The sequence below is a fragment of the Neodiprion lecontei genome, chromosome 6 (assembly GCF_021901455.1).
Source record: "Neodiprion lecontei isolate iyNeoLeco1 chromosome 6, iyNeoLeco1.1, whole genome shotgun sequence".
Classification (NCBI taxonomy): Eukaryota; Metazoa; Arthropoda; class Insecta; order Hymenoptera; family Diprionidae; genus Neodiprion; species Neodiprion lecontei.
The window spans coordinates 31606018-31627141 of NC_060265.1; the positions used below are offsets into that span (position 1 = coordinate 31606018).

Consider the following 21124-nt stretch of genomic DNA (forward strand, 5'->3'; position numbering starts at 1 on the left):
TAAATGTATTTACGGCATTTTCCGTCAGTTAACTCATTTTTTTTCGAATTCTCAGACATCCGCGCTTATAATTGGTCACATTCAAGGGGTTGTCCTATTTCTGCCCGCTAAAATGAGTTTTTTTTAGTAATATGAAAAAAATTAGTTCCGAATTTTTTGTGTATGTTTATTGATATATTAGGTTTTCAAAAAAAAAGTGGTCAATCATTTTTACGAAAAATTCCGCCTCCCGACCTTCCTCGTCCGTGACGCCACAGATCTGCTGATGTGCCGGATTTATTCATTTCTATTTCTCTGAAAAAGAAATAAACGGCATTTCGGTTCTCATACATGTAGGTATCGTTCAATAAACATGTAAAAAAAATTTGTTCGGCAATTGACCATTTTCTTAAGAAAAATTTTGTCTACTTACTGATTCATCGAACGATAGCCACATGTGTGCGGAATAAAATATCATTCGGTTTTACTTTAATAATAAACATGCGTTGAAAATTCGGAAATAATTGCTTGCACTGCAGTTTCATTTTTTTCGAATTACAAAACAACTCTTACTGTAGCGTACAGAGATGGGACACTCCCCTTAAGTACTAGTTGAGACTAGACTGCGTTTTCCCTTGCAGTGGATAAAATTTTTTATCAATACTTTATATAACTAAGATCAGGTAGGTATGGCAAAAAAGTTGGTGGTTCAAAAGAGTATTGATTTTCACTAAACTTTGCAACGCCATGAATCTTCCATTTTTGTTCTCTTTGGGACGGTAGGGTTTAGCAGAAGAAATAAAAAAAATAATTAAATAATTTTTTCACTCACTCGACACCTTCAATGTTATCTCTACATTTAAATAATTTATAAAGATATGAAAAAAACTTTCAGCAAAATTTGCATAGTGGGTATCTGCTACTTAATAGCGTTGGACATCTTTTCTTTTTTGCAAGTCTCAATGACAAAATCATATGAGATCAATCATTTGTGCTACTCCATGTGTACCTACTTTTCCAGAATCGTTTCAGTAATTAGAATATACAGATTTTAAAATTAAAACTAACCGGCGTGTACCTACTTTTCCCAAATCAGTTTAGTAATAACAATACACAGAAACTAAGGTTATAACTAACCTGCGATTCTATGGTAAGATAACCCGTTCGTATTGAGACTGTGGACATTTTTTTTCAGTTCCATTAAATACCCAATGCCCGCAATTCTTATTTTTTTGTAGGTTATTGTACATACTTCTGTGGATTATGAGTTTTGCTAGACCTGTTTAATCCAAGTTATATGAATTTGTGAAAAAAAATTCACCACACATGATTGATTTAAAAATTTTACCAAATTTACGATGTGTGTAAAATACTTTTAATTAGTACTGAAATGTGGTCTATTATGAACAATATCTGAGTGGGTTGGAAAAAAGTAGCCGTACTGTCAAAGATTGTCATTATGGATGACACATTTTCGAGTGCTGCGATTATTATATATTTATACTTGGGCTTATGTTTACAAAGAACATGTCTGATACGAACATAGAAATAAAGTAAAATAAAAAATCAATAAGTCTTGGCAAAAATATTAGATATCTGACTTATGCTGCAATCGTAGTGTGTATAATTATATTGTCAGATCCAACTACTTTCTGAAGGTGAGGTGGTGAGCATCCAACAAGTCAAGTAATTGGGATATAAGTAACTCAGTCGTTTAGCCACTAGTAACACAGTAAGAATAAATTAATTGAAAAATATATATCAAGGTAAAAGTATGCAGCCCAATAGTTGATGTGATGATATGCTTTTAACGCCAAGTCAGAGAATAAGATGAAAAATTAATGAATATTAATCGTCGCGCTATCGAACGATAGGCGGTAATGTTGAATAAATGTAGAAACACGTGAACGTAAGAGGTACGGTCCTTGTATATAGATACGTAAAGCAAAATATGATTTAAATGTATTAAAGCGTATGTATTTCACACTAACGTTTATATTTGCAAGTGCTGCATGGATATTAAATTTCTGGCATACCCACAACATATTGTTCTGGTCAAAATATATAACACTAATGATATGCAGTCTGTCAATAAGAAATCGGGCACCAGCTTTGCATTAATTGAACAATTGTTCAAGATTACTAAATTTAACTTCGATTCGATGAGTGCGAAGTTTATGTTTCTTTGCGCTTTTTCCATTTCTATTCTGACAGATCCCATACATTGTTTCTTATTTTTAAATTAGTTGTTTATTCTTAGATATTAATATTTGGCTACATGCCTATGTAAGGTGAATTTCGAACAGATGTGTAGAAGAGTAAGTAAGCACTTGCAGTTTGTGATTTCACCTCACTCGGCGGTACCTCTCGCACAGTATGATCATCGTATTTATACCATCTGAAAATAAGAGAATATCTATTGTTAAGTAAAACTAAAGTGATACAGTCACAAAATTAAGATAAATCGGAACAAATCTTCAAGTTATTTTCAGTTCATCTAGCTGTCTACTAGATTTTATAGCTGTACTAGATACAAATACAAATTTTTGTAGAAAGATTTTGAAATCCATAATTCGCTTTACAAAACTATATAATATCGAATCCAAGACATAGATCTTGTTTTGCACTTCATGAAAATGTGTGTGTATCTGAGAATCATGAGGTAAACAAAGCTCAAAGTAACGTAGAATTTTTTTTCTAGATAATTTGAAAATAATTATCTTGTAGAATGATCTAAATATTATTTCAAAATACATCAATTTTATTTATTATTTTTCTTTTTTCGTTTTTATAAAATCTCCCTAGTTCACAACAATCGTTGTGAATCTCAAGTTAAAATTAGGACGCAAATATTCTTGTTTTAGGTACTGACTTATTTTGCGAAGCGCTGTTACAGTAGGCAGTGTAATGGCCACCATCCATAGTTCCATAATGATTCGAAACCGCATACAAATTGTAAGTTTGTTGATAAGAGTTTGGCGTATTAATGTTACTTCCAGAATCGTATGCCACATAACTCCTTAGATCAAGTGAAACAAGGGGGAAATCGACCGCAGTATTTATTTTTTGTATCCATCCACCAGTCTCGCCAAACCTATTTAGGTGAATTACTATTATCGGTGCCAGTTTAACAAAGTCAAACTTTTTTGTCGCGTCTCTTGCAGTTTTACAGCTTGGACATCTCCATCCTGAAACTCGTTGTCCGCTTACATACTTCCTTATGCAATCCTGAAAGAGAGATTATTGTAATCACTTTATTTACCTCTCTCGGGAGAACTTCATTCCGGAGGCAAGTATTATAAAAATCTTTATATTAAAATGAGATCTGAAAACTGCAGCAAGCAATCGCAAGAGACAGAAGTACAAAAATTCCTGGAAAACTTCGGTTCCAGTAGATCGCGACTTCATGGCGAAGATACAAATTGGGTACTTTACAGCATCAACAAGACAATAATGTATTAATGCTCAATAATTTTGCTTGGCTAACAATGAAACTTATTAAGTAGATGACGTACATCTAGAGTACATCGATTGGTGTCTGGAAGAGATAATGTCAGACTGTTGAAACTTTCATAGGTTGTGCTGCTGTTTCCACATGTAGCACAGCTGATGGTGGATCTGAGTTGACCGAAAAACAATTGAGATATTATAGAAGTTTGACCATCCAGAGCTTTATCCCATTCCTTGTCTGCGTTACTAATCAGGCGATCTACTTCCGGTTTTGCCTTCTGTGGGAGGATTGGTAATTGGTAATATGATTCATTTATTAAGAATTGTATCGTTATTGCGAATTTTAAAACGATGTGAGCCAGTTCATTTCTTTATTCCTACCGTTTTGAGATCGTTATGCATCCAGTCTAACAGGAATGTTAAAAATTCGTGAGAATCTTGTTGTTCATAACTCTCGAACTGCATTTTGTACTGCCCAATTGCTACCTGATAAAATTTTAAATTACGAATCGTTTTGGCTTTTTTTTTATTCCAGTGAAATTTACAACTTTGATGAAAATATTATGCTATTATCAGCATACAATAAAATATTTGTTTATCAGCTTAGATTAATTACATTAAACATCTCTGTATAAATCTTTGTCACTATACCTTGAGATCCCTGGGTGATATACTTCGATAATGACCACACCAAAGCGCTTTGATCACTTGCGCGACTTCTTCAACAACTTGGCCTTGGGTCTTTTTGTTTTTTGTATTTAAATCGTCGGTATAAAGTCCGTGGATGAAATATCTTGCCAAGCTAGTCGTGTTACTCAGACACTGAATTATACTGTTCATGTAGCAAGAGTTTCCAAGGTTTTTGAGTCCAGTTATACCAGGATGCTGAAGTCAGTTGAAATTAAGCAAGGTGAATACTGGCATTTTACAAAGAATTATTTCAAAGCCTATCATTACTAATGATTAATAAGAAATAATTTCACTAATCGCCTTTATTTACCTTCTTGAAATAACTGATGATGTATTGGGATGATAGCTTTCTATGTACTCTTGTATAAACCATATTTTTTTGGCGGTAAGAATATTAATTTCATTTAAAATTTGATGCATAAAAGTGAAAAATTAAACCAAGAAGTAACTAATTTTTTGTTTTCTCAAGGGCAACATATTTTTTTTATGGGAAATAACAATTAAAATAGTGATGTGAAAATTGAATTGAACCGATGTATCGCAATTTTTGAATTTCAAAAGGCAAACATTACTGGACATAGAAATATACCATATATAAACATAGAAATGTAGCCGACATGATAAAGAAGCAAAATTCATACGCCGTAAAAATTATTCCTGCAGCTATGTGTACACACAATACAACAAATGTTGCGAACCCCAGAAACCACGTGAATTTTCTATTCTTTTTCCAGAAAATAAAGTGATATCCAGAAACACCTGGTACCTGGGTAGGTAGGGCAGTAATTACAGTTTTTTTTCATTGTGGTCTCTTGGAAGGGATGTATATATTGAACATTAGTCATTAGATTGGATTGGGAAGCCCTGCATGATCTCCCATGCTTTCATATACATCTATGTGTCTACTAATTGGCAAACGTGACCATGTAGCACGTGGAATATTGTGCCTACACAATCTGCGTATATGTATACTAATATAATCCTTATTCGGAATCAAAGTTAGATTTGAATGTCTGTTATTCAGGGACCAAAGATGGGTTTATTTTCGTTTTCACGGCTTTGGCCTGTCAGGGATCGATTGGATATGCTTAGTAGCATCTTGGGTTCAACTTAAAGAGCAGCATGATTCTGGTACTTTGATACTGTTTAAGCTGTAGTTAGTTGCAAAAAATAGAAGTCATGCTATTCCGTTGAAACAGTATCATGGTACTAATTGCACTATATCAAGGGAAGTAGAATATGGATTATACAAGTAACATTTCAACAATCAAGTACATTATTCCTGCTATCTACGTATCTGATAAGAGGCGCAAGGTCAGGTAACCAATGATACCTACTCGGTAGCCGAATCTAAAGATCTTTCACCACATGTTTGCCGAGGTGGTAATTATTTTGACACAATGACAACTAAAATAATATTTTACCTTGCAATGAAGCAGTGAATAGAAATGGAATCAAATACTCACAGGATTGCTATTGTCAACTACATTGAGGAATTTGATTTGGACCATCTTCTCTTGAGATGCTTTTCGCAAATGCTATTGTACTCTTCTATAATGCTTGGGAATTGAGATAAATCACTTGCATAAACACAGCTACTGTGCGCACACATCTGAGAGTACAGATACTAAGAGAAAATGCAATGAATGAAAGGGCCTATCTCAGAAATGATCAATCACAAATTGCTAAATATCACGTATTATGAGAATTCATATTAGTTGAGCAGTCGCTGCTTAACCAAACTAAATTAACATCGGAAACTGCTGGGTAACTAGCACATAACTTTGTTATCTCAATTTGATCATAATATCTCCTGCACACGTGATCAATGGATTCTGATAACATTTTACATTTTAATAACTCTTCGAAACGTTTTGAAAACTCAACTGTGCCAAGCAAGATCTGATATTCAAACTTTACACATTTATATATCATTTTGGTACGATATTAAATTATGTTAATAGAAGATCTTTATGGCCTCTACTCTTTGATAAGATTAAAAAAAATGATATCCATGTTGGGTACATAAATTATTGAAATCTAAGGCTGAAAGTGTCAATTTATTTATACATCACAGAAAAATATCGCAGTAGCAGATAATTTGAGTTTTGTGCTCGTTATCTGTGATATTGATGATTAAATGTCATCAGATATTGAGAACGCTAATTATGGTTCGACTTCTGCATTCATTTTATATAGAATCCTGATCCGCGACTTTCTATTATTCGTATAATAGCATCGTCTGAACGATCCATACCAAAATAAAACTATGATTAAGGACGCAACATGTGAAGAAGTGCTATTTTTAGTTACTATAAAAAATGACTGATAATTCGACGGGTACCAGTTAAAAAAGCATTTCTAGGAAACGAAACAGATAAAAAATCTCAACACTACTGTTTATAAAAGACATGGGTCGGCATGTGGGCTTATAAGAAAATATCACAAAGATGCATATGCCAAAACATTATTTTCACTCAACTGCAACTTAGCCGTTAGTCTCAATCAGTCTTTATTATTTATCTAGTTGAGATACGTCTTTTTCATTAGGTCCTGTCAAGTTTAGCACACTTAATCATTATAATTTTTTTTAGTATATGTTGGTAAATGAACTATTGAACCGTTCCATTTATCAGACTGCATATATTCGTAACAGGTACACCCAGAACGTTTCGACTAACTGCACAGTTTTTATTGGCAGTATAATGATATATTCCATGATAAAACGGTGGGCCAATTTGAAGTAAAGTTATATTTGAATTATAAAGATCATTCTATTACCATGTTTCCGAACACTGGATTCATCCTCTGTTCCCGATCCCTTCTCAGAGGTTGAGTGTTGATAAAGGTATTGTTCATAATATTATTTTTATGTTCATGTTGTACCAGAGGCTTTGATGTTCTGTCCACTTGCGGTGTTTTACAGTCAAGACCTCGGGTCGCCGACTCATTACGAGTTTCCAACTGGTATATGGACCAAATGAATATGTTCACTTCAAGATAGGAAAACATACGCCGATTGGGAAAGTTGATGAAATTTTATATTCTTATGCATCCCCATAGGAATCGTATTTGTCTTTGTCTTTTGCGGACAACAAAGTATTCAAGTATGTAAGTCACAGCTTATACAATTAATGACAATCTGTAGCCGGATTGCACAAGATGACTCCGAAATAGATAAATACAAAAATAAAAATTCTTTATACAAATTCTGTATGCTATGAGAACTGAGGGCTTGAAATTTTTGTAATACTTCAGGATGCTGTAACATGCTCCAGACAATATTTTTTAATTTGATAAATGTTTTGACGAGCTTTTACTCGTCCGCAGAATTATTCAAAATATAAATTGTGCAAATTCATTGGCTAGATGCCGTTCGTTGTGGAATGTTATCTTCTTGATAGAAAAAGTTGTCTTCACGAATTGTAAAGAGGGAGAAAAAATTAGCCATGATAGTTGTGAGTGTAAAAATGGATATCAACCAAGGCATACGTCATGAATGAGAGAATGATAGACTGTGCACAAAATGATAAAACTGAATAGCATGATATGCTATCCCTGCTGGACGTTTGAAACAGAGAGCTCTAACTAAATTGAACAAAAATATTCATTACAATGTGGATCTCTCGCGCAAAAGAGTGTAGCTGCATTGATATACTCAGGGCCAGTCTAAGTCAGAAATGTCAATACAATGCAACCCCAGTCATACGAGAGTACTTTCAACATACCATGCGGATGCCTTGGAGCGGACCGCTTCAGTGCATTCAGGGCGACGCTGTTCTATATTAGCTTAAACGCATTGAAATTATATGAGTTGGCTCGCACTGTAAGTGCAAAATGTCTATTTCAAGAGACCATCTTTGTACAAAGGCAATTATGGGCTACCATTGTTTGAATTTCAATCCATCTGTTATTAATGAGCAAGTTAAAAGCAGATATTTACTTTGTATTGTGTCTTTAACTTCTTTACCTTCACGAGGTTTGGACTAGAATATGATCGTTTAAGAGCACTGTTCCTTATTTGTCCATCCTGTTTTAATGGGGTTTTTTTCGTATCCTTTTCAATAGCAGTTGGTGGAGTAGACATATTTTTTCGTTTCATTTCTTCATTTTCTTCAAGCTTTCTAATAATCAAATACATGTCGACATAGACAGTTGTTACAAAAAGAAAAAAAATGAGTCATACCATTAAACTCCATAGTGTCGCAAGATCCTACTTGGTCACTTACTTATCCCGTTCGCTTACAAGTACTCTTTGCTCAATGGCCAGATATTGGGCTTCCTGCTCAGCAACGCCAATATCAAGCTCAAGTCTAACTTCTTCGTCGTGATGTTTAGGGTTCACTTTGATTCCATCCCGTTTGCATCTGTCTAATGCTTCTTTAATAATTGAGATTTGTTTCATCTATATATAAGAAAAAGCAGTACTTTTATGCAGTGTTTTTATACAGTACCTGAGTTTATAAAACTTTAGGCACATCACTATCCTCTGTCGCTTATTAACGAACTTAGTAAAGCAAAACTTAGTAATGAAAACAGAGATCTGATTGCAGGGTTTCTATTTTTGTGAAATTCACTTACTTTTTCAATCATAGCCTCATTTATGGTTAGGGTTTCTTTCGATGTTTCAGTCTCCAGTTGCGTGCTAACATCGTCATTATCTCTACGAACTAACTGACTCTCCAACAATAACTTTTTTTTTGCCAATTTCAACTGAGTGTTTACTGTATCACGTTTGAACCTTAATAAGTTTAGCACCTTCTCGGAGTCCAAATCATAGGTTTTTTCAATGTTAGGTTTACTACTGCGATCGACTGTTGGTTTTTTAACGTTGCTTTCTGCAGATTCAATTATTATACTTTGTACTTCATCATTCTGGCTGACTCGTAAACCGCTTGGATGCGAAATTTCTGCAATCTTTTTTGGTAAAATTATAGCTTTTGGCTGATCATCGATAGGGTCTGCTTGGATTTTTAATGTGCCAGTCAGTGTAGCAGAGTATTTGCTGTTCTTTTTATTGCTGTATAAAGTATTTACTCGATCACTATTTCGATTATCCAAAGTATTGGAATATATAATTTGCGAATCTTTCTTCTCATTTAACATAGGTTTCAAACTCCTCGCCGGAATCTGCTTAACCTTTATTTCTGACATTGGTTGGTCTTCGTCCGATTGGTTCCACTCTGGGTATTCAACTTCCTCCAAGATTCCTGCCATGCTGTCATCTTCAATATCAGGGGGCATTACACCAGGATTTGTTGTAAATGTAGGGAAACAAGTTAACCATTCTTTGTATCCTCCGTGCAGCACAACTATCCTCTTATAAGCTACACCTGGATCCCAATCAAGCAGTATATTCCTCAGCACGTTCAATTGATTGGTTGATTGTAACGAGGCTTTAGTGGACTGCCAATCTAACAATACTATCAGATCGCAGTATTCCCGAGCTCTGTGCCGAATAACTCGACATGTTCTCTCATCCCCGTTCAATCGTTTAAAAAGATCGGTAGCTAGTATTCTGAAATATTAGAAATACTAGAAATAACCAGCGACATGTTTCATTCGTTTAATAAATAACAATTCAAGAATCAGTATGAAGACTGGGTGTATTTGGGAATAAAAAAAAAAAAAAATACCGGGTTTTTCTAGAATTTCCCAGTGAAAAATATGTTTCTCCCAAGTGCCTAGACATAGATTATTGATATTACTCTGCATATCGAGGAAATTACAAGCCTTTTATATACTTTTATAACATCGCGCTTTAATTTTCATGAATGTTATTTATAGCTTGCAAAATACGAAATTCTATCAATAAAATTTGAGATCACAGGAATGCGTGCGGGAGCTTTTCATCACCATGTTAAGAATTTCAGGGTACATTGATAATTTAAATGTGTAAAATATTTTAGAACCTTTATTTTCACATCAGGTTCATCGTATGTCTAATGGTATAAGGATGTATGTGTCATTATACGAGCTTTTACCACATGTAAAGATAAAAAGGCATATTTTTTTTCCTCGATCGTATTTAAGCGAAAAATATGAGCATACATTCGAAAACATTGAAATTCAAAAATGTAGTTAATGTAGAGCGTCGTACGTACGGTCGGTATGCCCTTTAATCACAAAGTTTATGAAAAATAATCATGTTCTCTAATGGTGTAAGGTCGCATTTTCCCACATACAACCTTATACCGTTGCGTATGATGTTATTTTTTGAGAAAATAAAAATTTTAAACATTCTTCCCAAAATAAATGAATCTTTACTTTTCAAAGATTTTTAAAGCGTTTGCAAGAAAAAATAAATTGGCGAATACGCCCTTGTACTGTTATGTCCGATATAATTATTTGTGAAAAAAAAATTTTTATCCTTTCCGAAATCAATAAATCTTTACATTCGAAAGGTTTTCAAAGCTTTAAAATAAGTTGGCGAATACGATCTTATACCCTTACGTCCAACCATATTTTTTGACAAAAGACGCAATTGTAAATTTTTTTTCAAAATTGAGAAATCTTCATATTTTGAAGGGTTTTGCATTGGTCGCGAAAAAAACACAAAAATGGCGGATGCAACCTGATATCATTTATAAGTGTGATAAATAAAAATATTTTTTGGTGCAAAAGGGCATATCCACCAAACAGAGGGCCATTAACCTCTGTAATTTTTACGTCTAATTTTTTAACAGATTTTTTCTTCCGAGAAATTCGCATCTTTGGTGCATATGTCTTTATACCATTAGACAAACGATATTATTACACTATGTCAACCAGGCATAATGGGAAAAAATTTTTCTAAACAAAACATGAATTGTGCACTAATTGTGCAAAATTTATCTTACTATCACAGAGTACCAGAAAATTTCAGTTTTTCCCCAGTAAGAAAAATTTCTGGCATTTCTCCAGTGCGTATACACCCTGGAAGAGTATCTCATTTAAAGCCAATGAAAACTGTGTGTTTACCCAGTCTTTATTAGGTCAGTTGGAATGTTTATGCATTGATCGCTTCTGATATGTGAATTTTGAAAATCTCCTCGCGGTCTAATATCAATTATTATTATTCGATCAACCAGTTTTTGCATTTCTTGAAACATCTCCATGCATGTTATCGACGTTTCAGTCAGTTTGGTATCTGGGTCATCCGTCGGTGTGTCGGGTAAATTCAGCTCGATATCCCCAACTTCATTTAACAAATCATCATCGTTCATGTGATCGCTTTCAATTATCACCTTTTCAACAGTATTCAGTATCTGTTTAGTATTCTCTTCCAATCGTTTCACCTTATACCTGTTTTTCAATCTGTCAGCAATTTCCTCCAAAAGACTTAGTATCTCCTTTACCTGTAAATCACACACACTTAGCTGCCTAATTTAAGTAATGATTTTCGAAAAATCAATACTGCTCAAAAGTCAAGCAATTTTTCCTAAAAGGTATGAGGGCTGGATAATGTACTATTAAAAAAAAATGTTGGAAATAGGTCAACCTAACATTTTCTGCCATCTACCAAAATCTATAACTTTTGCCCAGGATTACCTTAGACCCCGAAACATAAGGCTTGAGAAAATCTTTGTTTTCTGTAAAATCAGGCGTTTTTTGGAGCCAGCGAATGCAGTGAATCCATCGCATATAAACTATATAAGCCATTTCATCATCTCCAGTCAATCTGTGTTTCTTTCCTTCATCCAGTAATTTTCCCAAAGATTTGCATACCATCTTAGGATTTTTTTTTTCGAATTTAACTTCTGCTTGGCTCGTTAAATCTTCGAAACATGTGGCACAATGAAGCGGACAAGTGGGTACAGTACTTGGCATTGTCACTGTAGGATTCTGTTTTTAAATTAAAAAGTCAGTCGGGTCTTCTGCTTAACCAACGTTTGAAACAGACGATTTGGAAATTGAGGTTCGTACAACTAGTTATTCCAATGATCAATTGAAAGTTGCACCGACATCGTGAAGTTTCATGAAAATTGGTACACATTGAACACGGTTCAACATGTTTTAATAACTTTTTTTTTATATAATACGAACTAAAAAATCGGTATCTGTGAGTTTGGGATAAAGCCAAGCTTCTATTAGTTGACTGTATTTCGAGGATTCTACAGATCCGATCATTACAAATACGTAGTATGCCTCATGAAAGGTATGTACGTCACACAACATTGGTGGTTATAGAAACGGTGACATTTGCTTTCACGTCTCTTTCGTCGTTGATTTGAACATACTAGTGTTTTAACAGTGGAAACAGAAAGATACAGTTACCCGCAACTCCCAACTGACAGGTGACAAATAATTAAAGTCAACGCAGGTAATCGAAGGCACTGAAATATACTCCACCTCAAACGCGTACCGCGCACACGGAGGTATTCAACTGGATCTGACTATATCACGGTCTTAATGCATCAGCAGCAAAAATGCTCTGATTGGTCAATTATGCTATCGGTTTTATGCCTAACTACAATTGTTTCAATTTTCCTGAATAAGCGGTCGAGTTATCAAACATTGCAATTGTGTTATCAAACACCTGTAAATGACCAACGATTGCCAGTATGAGGAATGGAATACAAAGCAATTTAGTGTTGAATGAGGAGCTGTCGTACGATGGTCGTACGTTAGGTGCGCCTGGATTGGGCAAACTCCGGGGACTATTGCATAACTACCCAGGCAGCATTCTGTTCACGGACCTCAACACATCCGTAGCATTTCATGTAGCATCCGATCATGAAAGACCGTGTTCGGCAGCACTTTGCGGCAGAATTAAGGCTGGAGCACATAAAATTACAGAGGCCATAGGCAGAATGCAGAAGCCGTAGCACATGCGCAATTGCAAAAGGCCAGTCCGTATGGTTTATGCATTCTGCCTATGGATTATGGATTTCAATCTACATAAAGATCCATAAGCCATATTCCATGGCATATGGCATAACGAACAAGAATTATTGGTGTGACAAATTTGACAGCAAACGGCGGGAAACACGCGACTGAATGCATATTTTTACTTCCTGAGGCATATAAACCAATTGGTATATATCACCTCATATTATACATGTATTTGATGCGGTAACTATGGGTTTGAAGTTATATTTCGTAACATCAGATGCTTTTGTAGAGTTTCGACTGCTTTTTTACATCCATGTGAGTACTTATATCCTTATTTTTTCAATATTGGTAAGCTTTAGGTTATATTTTTCTGACGATATTATTCTTTCCACGCACTTTATAAGAACACATGTCTCTATTTCGATTTGTGATTTACGGCAATTTTTTACCGTACTATTAATAGTCTTATATTATCGAATTCCTTCATATCATCTGTGTAATTTGGATATTTTTTTCACATATTATTATCATCTTCTTAATATATATAAATCTCGTGTCACGATGTTTGTCCTCAATGGACTCCTAAACCACTTAACCGATTATAATAAAATACGCACACCATGTGCAGTTCGATCCAACTTGAGAGATAGGATAGTTTAAATCTCAAATTATAGTCGCAATTATAATATATTGCTAATTATTTGTCTGTTATTATTTGACAGTCACAATTATCTGTCAACTCCGAATGATTCTAACAGATGTCGATACCTTTCGACTGGGTTGAGTAAGTAATCAATAGATGGCGCTGCTATGGTAAATCTACGAACGTGTAACATCCGACCGGAACGTCCGTATGTTTTATCGACTATTATTACTGCATGTTACTTTTATCAACTAACCAAACTCGAAGTACGAGAATCTTGTAACCATAAGAAATTAAAACAACTGTCTAACTATTTGGAATATCCCTAGATGGAAATAACTATGAAATTCACTAGCCAAGGCTTAAAAACCATGTTACGAGATCTTCGTACCACAGAGAACTATAATACTATTATGCGTTATTATATATCACTATCATATTAACACTATAATTAACTAACACAATTATACTCAATTATTATATAGCACTCAACAATGCCATTTGTGCATTCGGAGGTGAGAGCTATACTATAAGCAACATACGCTTTACTACATAGCCCGGAGTATAGAAGATTGTAAAACCATAGATAAATGCATAACCAATATAATGTAAAGATAGCACTGCTGCAATAACCCATAAAACCAGAGACTGCAAAACCATCAAACCGTGAATGCTAATTACCCAGCATGAACTATACCTTCTTCCGCAACGCCGTATTGTAGGCAACACGCGCAACGTTTTGAAGGCAATGCAGATCTCCAATGTGGAGCCATACAGGGCCTTACCTAGAGAATACATTAGGAAACTTACCGACGAAACGAAAACGTTCTAGAAGCTTCCAAGCCGATTTATATCAATATAAGAATTAACAACTACAGAAGGGAATCATATACAAAAGCACACATGTAAACCTGCTCTAAAGCTATGAATCATCAAATTACTAAGTATTCTAAATCTGTTAAGATAGTTATAACACAAACAACTAAAGATATTCGCAGCAGCGTGATTCTAATAATGTTAAACAAATAACAAACTATGTTCATAAACAATTGCTATTGTACTCCAGATTAACAACGACAGTAGTCGACTTTAATACATATGCAATTCTATATAGATACAACTATAAAACTAACAACGACAGTAGTCGACTATAATACATATACAATTCTATATAGATATAACTATAAAACTAACAAACGACAGGTAACCAAAATGAAATATGGGCTTTGTAACGAGCAAGATAGCAAAAACATTCAGAGGTAGACAGGTAGTTAAGTGGCTGACGGGCGCCACAAAGGGGCTGGCGCCACAAAGGGGGCTGGCGCCACAAAGGGGGCTGGCGACACAACGAAAAGCTCACGCAGTTCGGAGAACTACGGAACCAAGTCCACGCACCTACACCACCGCACCAAGCAGCGATATACCATACGTAAAAACCTACAATATAGTAATAGCTAAAGAAATAAGATCACAGGCGTGCATGCGGCGAAGATGTCGTGCCCTAATTAGAATTCCTAGAAAAGAGGGGAGGTGCGCAAAGGCGACCAAAAAACTAGAGAGGGGGATCGTTCTGCGCAACGATCGACCCCTATAAAAACGGCGACCGATCACTCGATCGCTCTCTTGTGTTTCTACCTCCAGATTCGTCATCTAGTTCCGGTACAGTCTCGCGGTAAAATCCTTTAGCCTTTTGCATTAAAACTTTCATACAACGTTACTCTGCCCAAAAGTTCAGCGAGCTTCAACTCCATTTTTACTAAGTCTAAGATCTTACACTGTGTAACTCTGCGTTTGTGACTTTTAAATATCAAACTTATAAAATAAACCAAGTTAGTCAAAATCGTCAAATAAATCTCGCGGTAAAATCCTTTAGCCTTTTGCATTAAAACTTTCATACAACGTTACTCTGCCCAAAAGTTCAGCGAGCTTCAACTCCATTTTTACTAAGTCTAAGATCTTACACTGTGTAACTCTGCGTTTGTGACTTTTAAATATCAAACTTATAAAATAAACCAAGTTAGTCAAAATATCCAAATATTAAAGTCAGTTATTCCACTAAAACCTCTCACCAATCTACAAGTCATCGCATCCAGAATACTCTCAAAAAGGTAAGCCAAATTAAATCTTTTATCCAACAATTTCTCCCTCTTCGGTTCGTTCGACTAGAGCGACAGAATGCCCGTTGTCCGGTGTATTTCAATACTTAATCGGTAATTGGTGACCCAAACTACTGATGTGAGTCTGGCTGTAGCTGCGTGTGAATGTTTCCGGTGTCTAACATCTGGAGATTTCCACTAGGTACCGTTCCGACGTCACATATAAAAATTTTCTGGTGCATCGGCCGGGAAACCAAACGTTATAATCGCGAAAAACTTTTTGTGACGCGAGTAGCGACCGACGGACGGCGGAGTTTTTGCGCGCTACCAACACGAACTGAAAATCACCCTAATCTCGCTCGATTTAATAAAATGACTAAACGAACTCGAATTTTAATACCCGTTAACTCGCCAAAATCCTAAAAATCAATGAGTCAATCAAGAATTTTTCCATCCGCTCTGGAAATTTCCCATTCAAATATTTCTTCAATATCGCAACTACTGGGATCTTGTATCGCCGAGATCCCTCGTTTTCATCGAAATACTCTGTCGAACCAGGATTTCAACCTTTAATCGAAACCTCTGACAAATACCCTTTGTTCTCATAACGAATGCTCCCAAAATCGAACGAAATAAACGGAGGAAAACGCGGAACCATAGCGAAGCTTTGGGAACAATATACTCAGCCGATTATATTAAGCGATCCGCACGAAATTCCGGACTCTGTAAAGGAGCCTTATCTCAATAAACCGCAGAATTCTAACCACACCATCAGAACTTCTGAAGATATTTGCTATTGCAAGGGAAATACAGAAGAACGAATAAAAGAAAGAAATAAGCTGTTCGAGCCCCCAACGCGACCCAGAACGATTAGCGAAGAAGACGCAAGGATTAGGAAAAAGGCGAAAATTATTTCTAAATACCTCCCGTTCAAACTTCCAACGATTCCTACCTCCTTTTCTCCGACACGGGATCTAAAATTCAAAATAAACCTTATTAACAAAAGATTGTGCAATCCCAACATTAAATGGGAAAGGAAGACCCTCCTGCCGATAAAAAACGCACAGCCGTAGTACATAGTCCGCCTTCAGACCGACGACTCAGATCACAAGTTAGTACGCAGGGCACCCAATTATTCGAAGGACAATTAGAAAATTTAGAGGAGACGAACGCGTCGGGAACCTCAGGTCTAAATCCTGAACAGTCGCAAATCTCCAGCCAAAACTCTAATTCAACGAATAAAAATTCTCCGGAGAACTCGAGAAAAACAGAAAAACCCACTCAAATACTTATTCAAACGCCTGATTCGGAAAACCAATCCCAAACACATATTAAGATTCCTCAGGAATTTAAAATGGTGAGCGAACCCGTTGCAAGTACAGGCGCAACCGCCTTACCAGCACCGACTTATCATTATATCTCAATTAAGGATGCCTTAGAGGCAGTCCCGGTGTTTGACGGCAATCCGTCCCAGGTTAGAAGTTTTGTGCAGGGATGCAAGGATGCACGCGAAATGGTCCCGCCTCAAGTCGAATTAAGCCTCGCGCGAATAATACGTAATAAAATCAAGGGAGTAGCTCGACGTGTGATCGAGAACGAACGGTTCGATACCGTAGACGAATTAACCGCGCGAATAAATGAGCTTTATGGACCAGCGAAATCCGTTAATCTGTGTCAGGGTGAACTAGGGAAAATTTTCCAAAGACAGAATGAAGACGTCGTGACGTACGCCTCGAGGGTACGCGAAGCGATGGAAAATATAAGACAGGCATTCTTGCAAGAACAACGTACGGACGATTTCGAAATTTTTACGCGAAATACCGAAGCGGACGGCAAAGCCGCTTTTCTGCGCGGATTAAGACCTGAAATCGACGGAAAAATCCCCACAATACCCGGTACTCTGAAAGAACTGGTCGACGCGGCGATGAAAATAGAAAAACAGGAGAAAATTAAAATCCAACTTAGACGAGGAGATCAACCTAGCACAATTCAGGACGCTACGATAAATTACGCGATGTTTCAACCATATAATTGCGTTGTGTGTGGAGCAAACGACCACAATAAATACGATTGCCAATATAATTCAGATAAAAGCTATTACGACCACCGTAAACCTCGGAATCAAACTTATGTTATCCAAGGTAATCGAGCAGACTATCGGAATAATTATAATTCGAGGGATGCTTATTCGGATCCCCGACGTAACTCGAACACCTACCAACTTCAAAATAATACTAACTCGAGAAATCAATTTCTGAAACATCAAAATCGTCAAATAAATTACCAACCGCAACCCGGTTACGATCCAAGAGAAAATCGTCCCAATCGGCAACAGGGACTTTCGAATTTTAGTAACCAGGACAATTACAGTAATCGAAGGTCGAATTCCCCTAATCAACAAGGTTATCCCAGAAATAATCAATATCGCGAAAATCGCTATCAAGGGAACAATCAATACCGCGGAAACATTTATCCCAGCAATAACTCGTACCGTGAAAGAACTTATTCAAGGGACCCTAGCCCGCAGAGGTCACAACCAAATTTCAGACAGGGAAACCAGCGTCCAAATCAGTACGACGATAATCAAATAATTAGACAAACGCGTTATACTCCGCAAACGAATTATCAGCCCTACAATTCGAACCGACCTGACGAATACCAGACAGAACAACCACGCGAACACTGTCGATATTGCAGAAACTACGGTCACTTAATCAGCGAATGCCCAATTAAACAGCGAAATGATAGATCAAATCAAATGCCGCGAGAAAATCGAGTCTCATTTTCGGGAAACGGGGAGAGCCTGCCGAACGACGGTGCGACCTCGGAGGCTCTCAAAATACCGAACCGCACCTTATCTATTATACAGGGCGTACCGATAGAAAACTAGTGACGTTGGCTACAAGCGATATGGAACAAATAATTATAGATCCACCTCAAAATTCCGATGACAAATCAATCAATACGATCATAAATCCAGAAAGTATAATCCCCACGATCAAATTAGAAGCGAGCGAATTACAAAATCCGAGTACTTTCATGTTGGATACAGGCTCCGACTTGAACATTATAAAAAATAACTGTGTAAGGTCAGAAATTGAAATAAACGAACAAAAGAAATTTAATCTTAGCGGAATAGTCCCCGCGTGCGTAGAAACTATGGGAGAAGTTCCCATAAACGTAATAGGAACCGAAGCTCAATTCCATATAGTTCCGGAAAATTTACCAATCCCACAGGACGGAATAATAGGATCCCAGTTCTTCAACGAAAATCGAGCTCAGATAAATTTTGATAAAGGCACATTAGAATTCGGTAACGTACAAATCCCATTTCTAAACCGGCAGGAAAAAACGACTCCGTATAGAGCGCAGACTGGCAACTGCGACAAACTCGCGGAGACCGAACTAGGCACCGAGGTTTTACCGCTCCTGGATGTAGAATCTAACGGGTGTCTCGGTTATACAAAATCCGAATTAACGACGGAAATTTCCGAACCTCTTAAAGGAAAGGAAAAGGTCGAAAATCCGGAAGATGTTATCGTAATTCCATCCAGGACACGGCTTGGCATCCGTATCAATCTCGAAAAAACTGAGTTGACCGAAGGGTACGTACCTCTGATAGACGCAGGTGACAACGTCTACATAGGGAACGCGTTAGTGACAAACCGAGATGATAAAGCGTACCTTTATGCAATTAATACGTCAGACTCGGAAGTAAGACTGAGGATTCCACCGCAAATCCTGGAAGAAATAAGTGAAACAGAGAACTCCTTAGAATCAGATACCCAAAACTTTAAAATCAAAAGTGAGAATGTAAAAGAAACCGTTAATTATAAGAATATACCCACAAAATATCAAATATATCCCGACGAATGCATGAAATACGACAATGAATCCGATGAATCTACGAAATATTCCAATAAATCCATGAAAAATGACGACGAATCTGCGATAAATCCAAGTGAATCCGATGAATCTATGAAAGATAATAATAAATCCATGAGAAATAATAATGAATCTACGTTAATACAAAGTGAATCTAATGAATTTGTGAAAAACGATAATAAATCTGCGAAATATTCCAATAAATCCATGAAAAGTAATGACGAATCTACGATAAATCAAAGTGAATCCAATGAATCTGTGAAAAACGATAATAAATCTATGAAATATTCCAATGAATCTGTGAAAAATGATAATAAATCTACGAAATATTCCAATAAATCGATGAAAAATAATGACGAAAACGCGATAAATCCAAATGAATCCAATGAATCTACGAAAAACGATAATAAATCTACGAAATATTCCAATAAATCGATGAAAAATAATGACGAAAATGCGATAAATCCAAATGAATCCAATGAATCTGTGAGAAACGATAATAAATCTACGAAATATTCCAATGAATCTGTGAAAAATGATAATAAATCTACGAAATATTCCAATAAATCGATGAAAAATAATGACGAATCTGCGATAAATCAAAATAAATCCAATGAATCTGTGAGAAATGATAAAAAATCCACGAAATATTCCAATAAATCTATGAAAAATAATGACGAATCTGCGATAAATCAAAATAAATCCAATGAATCTGTGAGAAACGATAATAAATCCACGAAATATTCCAATAAATCTATGAAAAATGATGACGAATCTGCGATAAACCAAGGTGAATCCAATGAATCTGTGAAAAACGATAATGAATTTACGAAATATTCCAATGAATCGATGAAAAATAATGACGAAAATGCGATAAATCCAAATGAATCCAATGAATCTGCGAAAAACGATAATGAATCCACGAAATATTCCTATAAATCTATGAAAATTAATGATGAATATACAATAAATCCAAGTGAATCCAATGAGTCTATGAAAGATAATGATAAATCCATGAAAAGTAATAATGAAACTGCGATAATACCAAATGAATCCAATGAATCCGCGAAGGACGAAAATAAAACTACGAACAATAAGTGTAAAAGTAACTCCGACGAGTCCGAGAAAAATAAGAATAAATATTCCGACGAATCCATAAGAAATGATAATTCTATAGTAAACCAGAGTGAATCCAATAAACCCACAACGAGTGAATTAAATAAAATCAAACTAATGGGACCGTATATTACCGACAACGCAAACAAGGCTGTAATAAATGAACACACCTCGATATTTAAAGAAGAAATAGATCGATGCAATAAAAACCAAGAGACAAATAAATATAAAAGAAGACAAGAAATAAAGAAGTCTACGCGAATCCGAATTTAAATCCTATACGAAAACAGCCGAAGACGAGTATAAAAGGAAGATAACATGCGCAATCCCACGGAATATCTCTACGCAAAACACAAACCGATCTAATAAAATAAATATCCCGAAAATAAAACGATTATTTATGGTTCAAAATTCCCACAACCTAGTCAAAGCCAGGGTCGAGCCTTTGGAA

The 21124-nt window shown here is 35.9% G+C and overlaps 2 protein-coding genes across 5 annotated transcripts in view; one reads left to right on the forward strand and one right to left on the reverse strand.

The window, feature by feature from the left end:
• Positions 1–12851, reverse strand: LOC107225380 (ubiquitin carboxyl-terminal hydrolase 8). Of its 4 annotated transcripts, none has more exons than XM_046744009.1 (13): positions 12774–12851; positions 11650–11943; positions 11080–11456; positions 8701–9637; positions 8349–8524; positions 8090–8243; positions 6901–7083; positions 4081–4314; positions 3811–3915; positions 3495–3707; positions 2852–3207; positions 2262–2377; positions 1–294 (listed from the first exon to the last, which is right to left on the reverse strand). In XM_046744009.1, the coding sequence occupies exons 1-13, from the start codon at positions 12834–12836 to the stop codon at positions 287–289; spliced, it is 3216 nt and encodes a 1071-aa protein (XP_046599965.1). In that variant the 5' UTR covers positions 12837–12851; the 3' UTR covers positions 1–286. The 4 variants fall into 4 exon arrangements, with proteins under 4 accessions (XP_046599965.1, XP_015521316.2, XP_015521315.2 ...); XM_015665830.2 differs by lacking the exons at positions 1–294; positions 12774–12851 and adding exons at positions 303–1258; positions 12376–12617; XM_015665829.2 differs by lacking the exons at positions 1–294; positions 12774–12851 and adding exons at positions 303–1258; positions 12025–12617.
• LOC107225384 (EP300-interacting inhibitor of differentiation 3) overlaps positions 11385–21124 on the forward strand; it is a 19504-nt gene continuing 9764 nt past the window's right edge. The window contains exon 1 of the mRNA XM_046744017.1: positions 11385–11389. The gene's annotated coding sequence lies outside the window, so the exon portion shown is untranslated. The remainder of the gene's footprint in view (positions 11390–21124) is intronic.

What these genes read in the sequence shown, in the direction of transcription:
- LOC107225380 (XM_015665830.2), bottom strand. Translation starts at nt 11,928, where the DNA reads ATGCCAAGTACTGTACCCACTTGTCCGCTTCATTGTGCCACATGTTTC. An exon ending in ATCCAGTGTTCGGAAACATG is followed by an intron (nt 4,315 to 6,900) that starts GTAATAGAATGA and finishes AACTGACTTCAG; the next exon opens with CATCCTGGTATAACTGGACT. An exon ending in AACAGCGCTTCGCAAAATAA is followed by an intron (nt 2,378 to 2,851) that starts GTCAGTACCTAA and finishes TCTTATTTTCAG; the next exon opens with ATGGTATAAATACGATGATC.